The following is a 13663-nucleotide window of genomic DNA, read 5'->3' as shown; positions in this document are numbered from 1 at the left end:
TTACTTCCTTCACATGGTTCGTAAGAGGTCTTTTCTTTAAGTACCATCCGTGAAACACTCTTCAGATTATTCATTTGCTGTTAATAACACACTGGACAGTAAACGGCTCTGCATAGCAACCTTCTGTCTGTATTCTCCACCAGACTTTGTCCTTGGAATGTATTTAGACAGGACAAGGAAAAAGACACCAAACACTTCAGATTAATTAAGTAGCTTGATTGGTTGTGCCACTAACGACTTCCTTCAGCATTAAGTGATGAAGTGAACCCTGGTATTTAATCAGCTGAAGAGGCATGCTGTTCATAAGTCTCTGCGTAGTTGCACTAGAAACTGTCTTGAGGTCCCAACTACATACCCACATTCACAGTCTGAAACTAACTCATCTGCTGATTTCCATTTTGACCTACAATGCAGCATGCACCTTCACGGTGTCGAGAGAGTTTTCAAAGCATCCAAGAACATTCAAAATACTTACTCTAAAGCACACACATCAAATTAAGTGGGACTTTTATTTTTCTTAGCAGTACAATCAAAAGAGCTCCATTTTACAGACACTACTTGAGCAAACGATTTTTGTTTAGTTCACCTCCATCCCTCGATTCATATTGGACAGACGACGCTCACATCCAAATGGTTCAAGCATTGAGGTATTTTGCATGGTGTCTGATGTGGTCGTTAATAAATGTAGCAATGAAAAAATAGCTGTGATCGTAACCCTAGGAAAGAACAACAAAGAAATCAGCCAGTACGTATAGTTCATGACAAAGCAATCACGCTAAGCTCTCTTCTAGGAAAGTTAATGACTCTTCTAGTTTGATCTGTTTTACGAAATCAAAAGTACCTGTAGTATATATATAAACTGTAAAGGATACCTAACTAATCGGTTAAGTATATATGAACATCAGGAAGCTAAACAAACAGAAGGTACCTTAACCTGCCCTAATCTGGGCACGTAAATTAGAGATGGGTAACAGCAAGTGTCAGCTGCGGAGCAGGATGCAGTCTGAAATAACAGTTCCCCTCACTGGCATTGTCCTACTCGTAAAACATAGGATATAAGAACACAGCCCCTGCCTGAACTATTGCTCCGGCGCTATGCTAAAATGACATGTAAACCTCTGAACTACTCCACTTTGACAGCACTAACTATATCTTTTGGTGCAGGGCTTATGCTAAATCAGAGAGGACAATCCCTCATTCTCCACAGCTGGGCCCCTCGCTGGGTCTGGCTTGACGTTGCCAGTTGCTTACAAAGACACCAACGCTCTCTCTCAGGACAGTGCTGTTCCGGGTCACTGCACTTACAGGAAAGAGCAATCCTTCCACCTGGGTGTTTAAATGAATCTAAGATTTCAAGCAATTCCACACCTTTCCTGATTTACACAAACACATGCAAACTAAATCACAAAGTTTTATGCTGAACACAACACCCACAGTACAGATAAGGAATCCAGCAAAAGTACATCTGTCACTTTGCTTGTACAGGGACCGTGATACTGCTTAAAAATCGTTAATGCTGCTTCTTCAGCCGACCACTGGCAGCTTGAGTTACCATCAACAGAGCGGCTTGTTGAAACTAAAATCATGACCCCACCTAGTGGTGAAATGCAGCTGAATCTGATGGATATTACACTCCTCGATGGCTGGTGTGAGGGAAAATGTCACTTCTCACCCTCTTCCTCACTTGGCCAGGGACAGACTCACAGGTAAGTGGGACCATGCCCCATTAAGAGACACTCTCTTCACCGCCTGCCGCACAGACCCAAAAATCACAAAGCAACAACCCAACAATCAAGGATTGCAGAAGCAACTTGCCTGCTGCAGTCTAAAGACTACTGGGATTTTCCGCTCTGTGCAGGCAGCGATGAAGTTATCAGGCAATAACTGTCCCGCTGATAGGAACTGGTCATCTTTGCCTTGATCAATCAAAATGTCCAGGTGAGAGTCTGGATAGGACTTCACAAGCTGTGTAGCATCATACGCCTGCAGAAATAAAAGAGAAACAACATTCAATTACATACGTTACACTGGGTCAAATTTGGTGACCACAAGAAAAGCACGGCATATATAGAGTACTGGGTGATACTGATCAGGACACCAAATTACACTTTGGAAGAGCAAAAAACTGGGGAAACTCCAGACAACTGAAAAGTAATACCCATGTTTTAAAAAGGGCAAATAGTATGATCTGAGTAATTACCAAGTTGGCAGTTTGACCAAACAGAACATCCAGCCCAGGGCTAAATTCATACAGAATCGAAGAACAGCAATATCATCTAGTACCGATTCACAGGCTGGTACAGAAACTAGATCCTGCCAAAATAACTTGGTATCCTGATGTAACTATTTTGGCAGCTAAAGGTCAGAACACCGGTGTAACACAACTATGCTCATGGAAGGCATTTAACCTGAAGGTTACCATGATAATTTGGCCAAGAAAACTTTGTACAGCTGAGAAACAAAAATGGCACACACCCCGTAAATTAAAGACGGTTAACATACATGTATCAAAATGTAATTGTGAATGGGGAACATGTCTCCTGTGGGGTCCTGTGCTTGGTACATGGTCAAACAAAAAAATCCCTTAAAACGATAGAGAAGTGTTTAAGGCAGTGGAGAAGACAGATAACCACCAGACAGCAAAATGCAAAGTCCTACGCTGAGGCATCAGAGCCATGCTTCCAGGATGCCACCAGATCCAGAAATGACACTGCAATGGAAATGGGAGCTTGGACTCAGCCAAGCACTGTGGCCATGGTATAAAACGATCCTTGCACATATTTACATGGCAGTTTTAAGTGGAAATAGAGAGATCAGAAGTTGTATATCTGTGCCAAAGGCAGCTCTAAGTCTATTCCCGATGCCTGCTGTTGACCTACTGGACTGTAGAAGAGCTCCAAAGCGAGTTAAGGGGCCAGAAAACGTTGGGGTTTTTTTCAAAATAAATTCATTATGTTAAGTGTAAGCAAGTTTAACTGGTGATTTCTAAATATACAAACTACTCTATTAACAATTGTGAAAGCAGCTAGTGCTCTCCATTCCTGTAATGTTTTAATCAGACCTGGATGTCTTCCTAAGAGATACTTTAATCCAATTTACAAGGGATTTAACTGCAGCTTGTGTTTATTTACAAGGAAATCAGAGTACCTGGTCATGATGATCCCTTCTAACTTAATTCTAGAAATACAGTGCAATGTTTATGCTGAGATTAAAAATAGTGAAGCATTGCCCAAATAATGCAGCAACATGCACACAAACATTTTGGATCTTAGCCATTCATATACGACTACTTATATTTCAAAATTAGGGCCCTGGAGCTAAAACCTAACTTTGCCTGGTTTAATCCTGTTCTACGGGATACCAATTTCCAAGTACCCCATGGGCTCCTCTTCTAGCTGCCTCCAACAGGCCGCCCCTGCAGATGCCACGAGGCTCATCAGTCTCTGAACAGTTTGTAGCAGTCTCTCTTTTCAGGCTACTACAAAAAACAGCTGTTTCATATATTGAGAACTGAGTTTTTGGGAGACAGGCCATAGCCTAACTCTCTTTTAAACGGCTCACTGCTTTCATGCGTTAGAGAAAGTCTCAGACTGCTCATAATTCTTCTTAGCCCAGATTTTAAGATCTTCATAAAACAGAGAGGAATTTAGTCAATTTGGTGAGAGCCTTCTATCTCATTACATTTGTTATAAGCACCATCAGGCAACAGCAAGTCATACCCACCAGAAACATACAATGCTTGTCCATGCTTAGGGGTGTAGTAAACCAGCAGTACCAGCTCAGGGGCACCCCAGAGTTTTGTTCCAGACTCCTGCTGCGATATATTTACAGATCACTCATTCATGTGTTATTAAAGGACTGTGGTTGCAACACATACCTCCCATTTGCTGACATCTGATCCCAGATAGCCACCAAGGGCCTTCTTCCCCCACTGACACTGAATTGGGTTGCAGATAGGAGCAAATGCTGATACTGACTGTTCAGAAAGAAAACATGAAAAAAAAAGAACGAATTAAGAAAAGTGATTTCGGCTAACTAACAAGCAAATGAAAAGCCTTTTCAAACATTGTTTTGAAGTTACTGCCAGAACCCAGGACTCCCTCAACCCTCTGAGCTAGGCGGCCTAACCATTATCCTACTTCCCTCTTCTTTGTTCTTTCTAGCCCCACAGTTTTGCTTTCCTTTTTGCACATCAGCCAAGCTACAAAAGGCAGGGCTAGATGCCCTGTTCCTTTCCTTGTTGGGAGATGTTGGCTTGAATTCCCTTAAGCAGCAGAGAAGGAGCTCAAGTCTACTGTTGGGTCAGCATGGACAGAGTGTGGGACCATTTCACCTCCAGCTGGATTTTGGCAGAGCGTAACAAAAGCCTGAGGCATGGGGCTGCTCAGCCAGTCTAAGCATGCAACAGTGTCTTATGAATTTAGGTACTTCTCCAGCATCAGGGGTCAAGAAAAGCACATTTCAGATCACAACTCCAGGTACTGGTGTCAGAAGTCCAAGCCCTATTCTTACATTCTTCTTTTGGATTTGGCCCTGGGACATCAGTATTTCCACTCTTATGTCTTGCAAGAAATAGCAACAAACCACCTGAGCCACTGCCAGTTCTCCTGGATTTTGTTTTTTTCTATTTAATGTTTAATTCTTTTAGATAATACAATTAACAGTTAAGTACCAACAGTGAAAATGGAAATTTCTGAACTACTGGCTCCAAAAGATAAAAAGGAGAGATAAAAATAAAGCTTTATTTTACATTCAGCTCTCTTATAATGCCAAGCTAATGACACTGAGCAATTGTTATGCTATTTTCAAAAATGCAGTTCTGTTTTTGCAGCAGCTGACCGCAAAGTGCAGGGCCAGGACAGCCCGTGAAAGGACTGATCCACAATGGCAGAGCCCCTCATCTCTCAAATGTCTGATTCTCCCTCAGAAATGCATTTTAATTAAGTGTATCTCCAAAGAGAACAACAACATTTCTCTCAATTCTCATGAGTATAAAGGAAAGGCAAATCAGTTCCAGCATGTTTGATTTAGGTTCACGTAGAATACAAATGAACTCAACTTCAGATACCTCGAATACTCCAAAACTCCATCTTTAGGAAAGCTGACACGCAAATCTCAGGGGGCGAAAAAAAGGGGGGGAATGTCCTCCAGATACTATTCCATGTGCAGTTCAGGTGCTTACAGTTACACTTACTATCAGTTGGAGTTAATAGACTCTGTAGTAAATTCTAAGCAAACACACATATAATAGTGGCAAAAAGGTTTGCTGGTAATAAAAGCTCCAAAATGAACAAGACAAGATTTGAAAAGATATAGCAAATCACACAACCAGATTTCTAGACAATACTGGCAGCATGAATTAACTCCAGAGCTAGAAGGAGCCTGTTTACATTTAAATATCACAATTGGTTTGGAAGAGCTGTAGTGTCGTCCAAAAGAAACTGAACTTTTCTTAACTTTTAAAATTTGCAGATTTTTTTTAATTTCACTGGTACTCACATTCCAGAGTGGTATTTCTGGCAATTTCCCATATTCTAATAAAAGGTATCAATGAACTGCTACAACTAAAACTGTTTATACATTTAATGCTATAACAGAACTTGGTATTGTGTTTACTTTCTTCACTTTTATAGAAATCTGTATAAGCCTTAGTATACCTCAAATAAGCTGTATTATATCTTACTTTGTACTTTCCAGGATTCTTCAGAGCAAGAATAAGAGCTCCATGACCTCCCATGGAATGCCCAAAAATAGACATCCGTTCAGGGTCAGTTGGAAAATTGGCATTTATTAGTTTAGGCAGCTGTAAAGGAACAACAGTGTAATAAAAATGTTAAAACAACTTGAGTATGTTTAGGAAAAAAACCACACAAATAATTAACACGTTTTAATGCCAGGAAGCCACTGAAACCAAAGGCACATCTTTGGTTCTAGCCTGACATTTGTGATCATGGCCTGAAAGCAATTTGAACGGGACTGTAAAATCAAAAGGAAACAATTCATCTGATAATAAATAACTCAAAGTATCTCTACAGAAATCTATCATAACCCTGTAACACAAGATGTGGGAATTTCCTAATAAACATAGTCTTATTTTAATAGATACATAAATACGTATGTGCTTCTGTAAGTGACCAGAATGGCAAACTGTTCTTGGGAGATTATTTGCTCCCCATATTCCCATCAACTTTAGTTTTAATCCAGACCACACAAACCACATGCAGAGTAAACTGATCACTCACCTTTCTAATATATATCTCAAGGATCTCCTTTTACACCCAGTTAAAAAAACACAAAAACAAGACCACAACCCTACCCTCCCAAGACAGACAGTGAAAACAGTCTAAACGAGCGATACAACTGAAGTACTGGGGCAGTGAAATGCAGTGGGTTGTTTCAGAAGCAGCAGAGCAGAGATTTTACAAGAGCAGAGATTGCACAACTAGTGAATAAAGATTAGAAGTGCAGGCCAACCCTGTGGCATCTCTGGCAGGAAAGCAGACTCAAGGAGTTCCTGCTCAAGCCCTGCCAGGTGTTATCATCTCTGTGCTGCAGCTCTCTCCCTCCTCAGTTCTACAATGGTATCTGTTTGGTGAGGAAAGGGCTAACAACTGGGTAAATCCAATCACTGAAATAATCAAGGATTAAAAAAGAAATAATGAATTCTTTTTATAAAAGAGGAAAGCAAGAAAATGACAAACCACCCACAGGCTATCAAGATCACCTTAAGCAAGCTTTGGTGCTAGGAACAACGAGCATGACTGAACCACACCCCTTCTTTCTCTTACCCAACACCACCAGGAGAACCCAGCAGCAAAGTTACCTCATCCTTTATGTAGGAATACATCCTGTAGTTTGTTTTCCAAGGATCTTCAGTGGCATCCACATAAAAACCAGCACCGGTGCCAAAATCCCAGCTTTCATCTTCTCCTTCAATATTGCAGCCACCTACCATGAAAATTCTTTCTATAGTTACTGTCTTTCCTTTACTAGATGTTCAGAATTGGAGAACCTGCCACACAAATCAGAGACTGAATTCTCAACCACCATGTCTCTACCCCTCCAACTATAAGACAGTTCAGATTTTCATTCATTAGTACAGTGCTTTCAAGTGTTATTTCAACCATGCTTTCAAAATGCCACTTACGTATTACCTACAGATGTATCCAACTTCTAACTTGTTTCAGTGTCCCATAAATAAACATAACATACAGATCTCTGCTAAGCTAATTCTGTAAAGCTTCGTCCAATTTACCCAGGGACTTATTAAAAAGTTGGCACTTGTTAATTGGTGATATCCGCTTATTTCAGTTATTAGACCTCATCCTATCAAGTACAAGAAACTATGTGAGAAACAGAAACTGTAGAAAATTTTCTTTCCCCCAGAAGGACAGAACTGTGTATTACCAAATGGTGTGTCCAGACCAGTTTATGTGCTTCAAATAATGTCTGCTACACCTCTCTTTTTAAGATTCAACAGCATAATAACACTTACTGTTCCTATCATTTTTTAAACGTTTAACTCTACCTTTTCTGCAATTCATTTAATTGCTCCACCTAGAACTCCTCATAAAACTTAAGTAATTTCTCCTTTGAGTAACTGCAGGGTTGTATCCTCTTTTCCAAGGCTACACTTTCAAACAAAATTTCAAGATATCTCCTTGAAAGTCAACACATCCCATCCTGTCCTCTCTTACTCTCCCTTTGATTAGCCTGTGATTTACCAGCCTGGTTTGCAGAACAGAATGCAATATTTCAAGGTATATCTGACAGGAAATAATGACCTCCCTTTCTCCAAAATGCTTCTGCAATCCAAAATTACATGGGCTTTCACCACCATCAGATTACACTGCAAACCCATGTGTAATTTGACAGTCCCTGACAATTTTTGCAGAGATACCTGCCACCCTGTCACAATGTGAAATCAGATTTTTGCAAGGATCAAAGTTGAGTTTGCTCCAGTGACGTGCCCTTGAACACTGAGTGATTTTGTAACTTAACAGTCCAGCAGTCACAGGGACTGGGGGTGCTTACACAACATGTTGGATATAAAAAGTCTATCTTCGGTCCCTCAGAGATAGATAAGAACTCAGAACGTCCTGCCAGGCAACGAAGGCAATGCTGATTGTGCTAAAAGAAACTTAAGGGAAGCCTCTAAAGAAGAAACTTGAAAAGGAACCTGCAAAATACTGCTCAGCACACCTGTCTGGAAAAGTAAACCCCTAAAGGAGGACAAGTAAAGTCTATCAGGGCCTGACAGAAGGTCTGTAATGACAGGTATTTCACGTTTTCATGCAGTCTTTTTCCCCATCCAGATAGACCTCCTAGCTCCTGGAAGGTAATTCTCATGTAGTCATAACTACACAGTTAAAAAGCACATATAAGTGTTTTCACTACATATGCTCAGCTCTCTTAATTTGTGATTACATTTGAACTGCTCTTCACCTGTTTCTCCAGACAGCTCAAAGAGATTTAAGAACATCCGGGGTCTCTGAGCTAAACTAAGAGTATAATATGAAACACATACTGAAATTAATCTAAATAGCAGAGCAATCCTGATCAGTTATTAGACTAAAAGGCAAGAGAAGCTGCAAAGAGGGTTTTAAAAGAAGATGGACAAAGCAATGAACTATGCAAATGCAGTTACACATTGATAGAGACAACTTACACAGACAACACTAAAAACAAGTCCCAGTATAATTACCCGATGTGAATAACGCAAAGGCTAGTTGCCCATCTCTAGTCTGCAGCAAACAGCAACAATGAAGTGTTGCTAATACACAAGTTTTGCTCTTCTGTCCCTCTTCTTCATTAGAAACATGCATTTCTGTTCTTTGACCTGACACAACTTCAAAACCTAGATGTGAAAAATATTTTCTGGAAAGAACATCACTTCCTTCCCGTATTACCTGTGTTCACATCTTACCGAGTAAAGCCTGGGAAATACTAGAGGACTGCCACCTTTGTATATGGAACTCACAAGACTTTAGCAGAATCCAACAAATACTAAACCTAATACACTGAATCCCCAAAAGACTGAATTTCCAGTAACTGCAGATCCACCATTTTCAGGTTTCCCATACCACACATAAGCTCAGCCTTACACAAATAACAACACATCATTTTAAAAAGCCATTCATCAGTAGTCTATTGCAGCTGCAGGGGGGAAGGGTTTCTGGTTTGCTTTTCTAAGTATTGGAATCCTCTGGAGACATGTATTTAATCGGCTTTAGAAGACAGAATACAATAAAGAGTAAACATTACATCTTTGTGTGACAACACAGTTCTGCAGATTTTTTAAAGTCTCAGCAAGCCACAAAGTGCAGGCAAGTGTCTCTGATAACACATGCCTCTTGTTTTCCTTTCCTTCCCTCTCCTCCTTTGTGCTGAACTCAATGGCCCCTTTGTTCTAGTTTTAGTGCCATGACAATAAAAGAGTTTCAAATGTCAAACCGTCACTACCATGTTATTAATAATATAGACAATATAATCTTGCAAACAATGCAAGATATAGAGGTGAGGTCATATTCTGACTCAGGTGGGCACCATCCTTTGTAGCAAATTGCAGCGCTCCATTCTTTGAGGATAGTCTGTACTTCAGTGTAACAACTGTTATGTCTCTTGTTAAAACTTACGTGGGCTTGTGTCTGGCGCGACTACAATAAGGCCATGTTCGGCTGCAGCTTGATGAAAACCAGCTTTCGTTATAAAATTCTGTTCTGTGCAAGTTAACCCTAGAGAAATAAAAACATCATTGGTTACACATTGCTCACAGCATACCAGTTTCAAAAACTTTTTTGACCGAAAACGTTTTGAAAAACAAGAGGGATTCCTATCTCCATAAACATGGAAAAGTCTTTTCACTAGGTTCAACAACACTTAATAATCCACAGAAACAGACACAGTTGCACTTTCACATCTAGTCACACTAACATTTAATCAAAAACAGGTCAATGTGTACTCTGTACCCCCTTGAGTGCCTACTCATGTGGCATACACAGTTTCCTCGAGTACTGTGTATTTAAATCCATTGACTACAGACACTGTTGCTAAGGTTAACATTGTTAACTTCTGACATCTAACCCTGCAACTGTATTTTTCTCTCTACCGCCATTTCAGCTGTTTGCATTACAGAATTATACATGTGATCTGACAAATCCTACATCCTTTAGACAGGATAAAGGCCCGTAAGCACTGTGGCTCCAAAACCCACAGCAATCCGTGTCTTTTGTACTGCAGCAGGCCCAACTGAAGTCCCATTACAAATAAATAATACTGCGCACCAATATTTCAATTTTTCTTCACTGTGCCATTTGAGAGGGGTTAATGATTCTAGTTTTCTCTGAGGACAAGCTGCAAATAACCTAATTTGACTGATATACTAGCCAAGACAGCATGGTTTAGATTCAAAAAATAAATGCACTGCATGACTCGGAGCTCTTCAGACAATTTTGATGCTTCCAACTTCAAGGGTAAACATTTTTACCCAGTCCACTGTCATTCTACAAATCAGACCTACTATTTTGTGAAATGAATACATACAAGGAATATAGTCTCCAAGTCAATTCTCCAACTTTCTAAACACAAGTCTCAATAAAGCAACTGCTAAAATTACAGAACAGACAGAGCTTCTGCTTTTCATTTTGAATAATAGAAAAGAAAAAAAAAAAGATGTAATTAATGAATCCTGGAGCCATCACCAACATAAATCTGACCGTTTTGAAAGCAATGCCTTAACATTATTTATGCACTTTTGGTGCAAGACCCAGCTCTGTGGGAGGTGAGAGGAATAGGGTGGAGGAACAAAGCCAGGATAACTGGGAGTACATGTTTGTCCACACATTCTCATCCCAGCTTGCCTTACATCCGGCAAGACAGCAGCTGGATAGGACACCGCAGGAGCTGGAGAGATGAAGAAACGATGCTGTGGATGACACAACTTCACTCCTGCCACACAACCCTCTTCAGCCCCTGGCCCTTTCTGATCCCACAGGGTCACCTCACTCTAGAGTGGTTGCGCCAAAGCAGCTAACAGCACCTCCCTTCCCAAGTTCACCAGTTGCTCCCTGCAAAATAGCACTCAGAATAAGGTGGCGTCTAGAGGACAACTTTGCTGGCTCCCATGGGCTAGATTTTGCCCCTTATCCTGTTAGCTGAAGCAGTCTGTCACAGACAAAGGGAAGCAGGAGGTGTCCCAATGGGAAGGCCTTTCAGGAGAACTTTTAAATATGTATGTTTTAGAATAAAAAGTATGTACATTTTAGAACAACATTTTCAAGACTGAGCATTTTAGAACACAATCTGGTAGGCTACCCCCTGAGGCCAGCTGCATCCAACTTTATCACAATACACTCAAAGTAAATGCATGTTCCAGAAGACAATCTTTTGCAGAATGCAAGAGCTGCCACTGTAGTACCTTTACATCAGGTGTTCAGTAACTGTAGCGCAGTAGCTTAAACATGCTTAAGATTATCTTTTTTTAAGTTACTAAAATTCATATTACTTACCCGAGAGCCAATACAGCACAGGACACTTTCCAGTTTCTGCTTTCGGAGGCAAGTAGATTCCAAATTTCATTTTGCATTTTAGCTCTGCACTGTATTAATAAAATGCTCCTTGTTATCATGACTACTTAATTAACAAGGTCACTAACATTAAAAAAAGAAAGTTGAATCAATGCATTTCGTTCAAAGAGAGATTTGGTCAGTGAATTATAACAACTAAGTTAAAGTGAAAAGCAATTTTAAAACTCAGCCTTAGCCTCTTGAATTGACAACAGCTAACCTTCCTACCTTGTTCTGAATATACTTAAAGCAGAGACTTACAAATAAGCCATACTTTTGCAGTGCTGCTAATCGGGAACAGTTTGAAAATTGAATTTTGAACCCCAGCAATATTTAACCTGAGCTCTGTCTATTACATTGGAACGTAATTTTTACTGAAGAACACATCCACATGACTTGCAGAACATACACTGGACAGCATGCCCCAGCAAGAGAGGTTTTCAATCTGCTAAGTCTACAGACTAATCGATTGCCCAATTGCCAAAGCCTAAAATTGCCAAGAAAAGCTTATCTAAGCATAACTAATGATTTTTTTTCTTTGGATCAGAAATGGAAAAAAATGAATGTTTTTCATTTCACCTTCATCAAACAAGAATCTATCTATCATCTACTGTGTCTGTCTGCTCACAGCATTTTTTAAGTGTGCGTAGAAGTGAAATATCCAGGCGAGTGAATGGGACTTTGCACACACAGCGGTTCTCTGTGCTGCAAAAAGGACAACCCGAAGTAATGGAGCTTCATTTTCAAAGGTAAAAATACTGGCTTCCCATCTCAGATCTGCAGCACTAAGTATGTTAAATACAATGTTAAACATTAACACAGAAATACAAGAACACAGCCAAAGCAGCAGCAGACAGCACTCCTTACTGAAATATGGGTATTACTGAGAACACACTATTTTCCTACAGACTGAGAACACTGACAGCAATGATAGCATGGATTCACTGCTCCATGCTGAACATCTAGGTTGCTTTTGCAGTGTTTACCTGTCATGTTCAAACACTTTCTGGACACCCTCAAAGCATTTGTTGCTGGAAACCTGTTTCAGTGCCATGGCTTTAACTGCAAAAAAAAGGAGGAAGTTAAATTTGAAAAGAAAACATTCCTGGACTTATAGTGAGTTATAAGAACAGAAAAGTTGAATACGACTTAAAGCATCTTCGTTTAATGTCACAGTTTTTCAGAAGAAAGAATCTCCTGCAAACACTTTCTGATCTTTCATTAACTTTCTATTTCCCCATAGAAATGGAGGGGAGGGGGAGCTGAACTGACAAAGCCTTCCTGCTTTCCTATAGCCCCACACCTCCAATCACCTTTACCTCTGCAGTAACCGTAGCTCGCTCTTTGTCTACCAATGCTGCTACCGGACAAGAAATCTCACGTGCTGTGGTTGGCCTGGAGCTGCCTGTGACGAGTGGCCAGGCTGCTACTTCCACAATGACCGTGCAGGAGACAAACCTGTCCCACCTTTCCTTCACTGTGTGTGCCAGTATCCAGCCATTAATTACCACAATACTGAGGACGGTAATCATCTTTGATGGAAATTAATTACCTTGTTCTAAAAGTCTGGGGGACGGCAGAAACACAGGCCTCACAGAGAAGCAAAAGGTTTATTTCCACGGGCAACAGTATGAAAAATACAGGCAAAGAGTCATGGGAGTTTTAAAACAGCTAGGAGATCACTCGTAGCAAACTTGCTACAGAAACTCAGGAAGGCTGACACAAACGGAGATGCTGTCAGTTTGCATGGACAGTAAGGCCAACTAGGCAGCTGAAAGGGGAAGAGGCCTGAAGGGTTGGCACACAAGAAAATCCTGAGGAGAAACCAGGTAACATCAGACTGGGTAACATGTCAAAATGAAACGTTCCCTCCCTCATACCTGTGCACTCCTATGGTGCATCGGGCAAGAAAAACCACGCAGCACGAACAGCCCTCAGGGCCTGTTTCATTGTCTTCTACCACCCCCGTGGGGCTGGAGTCGAGGGGTGTCCACGCAGAAGCACGTTACACCCATCCCGACGGCAGCATCAAGCCAGGGGCCGCTGGAGCAGCACGCAGGGCCCCGGCCCCGGCCCCGGCCCCGGCCCCGGCCCGGGAC

The 13663-nt window shown here is 40.9% G+C and overlaps 1 protein-coding gene across 1 annotated transcript; it reads right to left on the bottom strand.

The window, feature by feature from the left end:
* Positions 1 to 490: 490 nt before the first annotated feature.
* Positions 491 to 12631, bottom strand: ESD (esterase D). The gene is made up of 8 exons (XM_009322822.1): positions 12551 to 12631; positions 11508 to 11596; positions 9636 to 9734; positions 6824 to 6948; positions 5684 to 5803; positions 3878 to 3976; positions 1816 to 1983; positions 491 to 716 (listed from the first exon to the last, which is right to left on the bottom strand). Exons 1-8 carry the CDS (start codon positions 12616 to 12618, stop codon positions 636 to 638), a joined length of 849 nt encoding a protein of 282 aa, XP_009321097.1. The 5' UTR covers positions 12619 to 12631; the 3' UTR covers positions 491 to 635.
* Between the last annotated feature and the right edge of the window lie 1032 nt (positions 12632 to 13663).

This window comes from Pygoscelis adeliae, unplaced genomic scaffold (assembly GCF_000699105.1).
Source record: "Pygoscelis adeliae isolate BGI_AS28 unplaced genomic scaffold, ASM69910v1 Scaffold74, whole genome shotgun sequence".
NCBI classification, from domain to species: Eukaryota; Metazoa; Chordata; class Aves; order Sphenisciformes; family Spheniscidae; genus Pygoscelis; species Pygoscelis adeliae.
The sequence above is the reverse complement of the archived record's forward strand: the minus strand, read 5'-3'. Positions and strand labels throughout refer to the sequence as shown.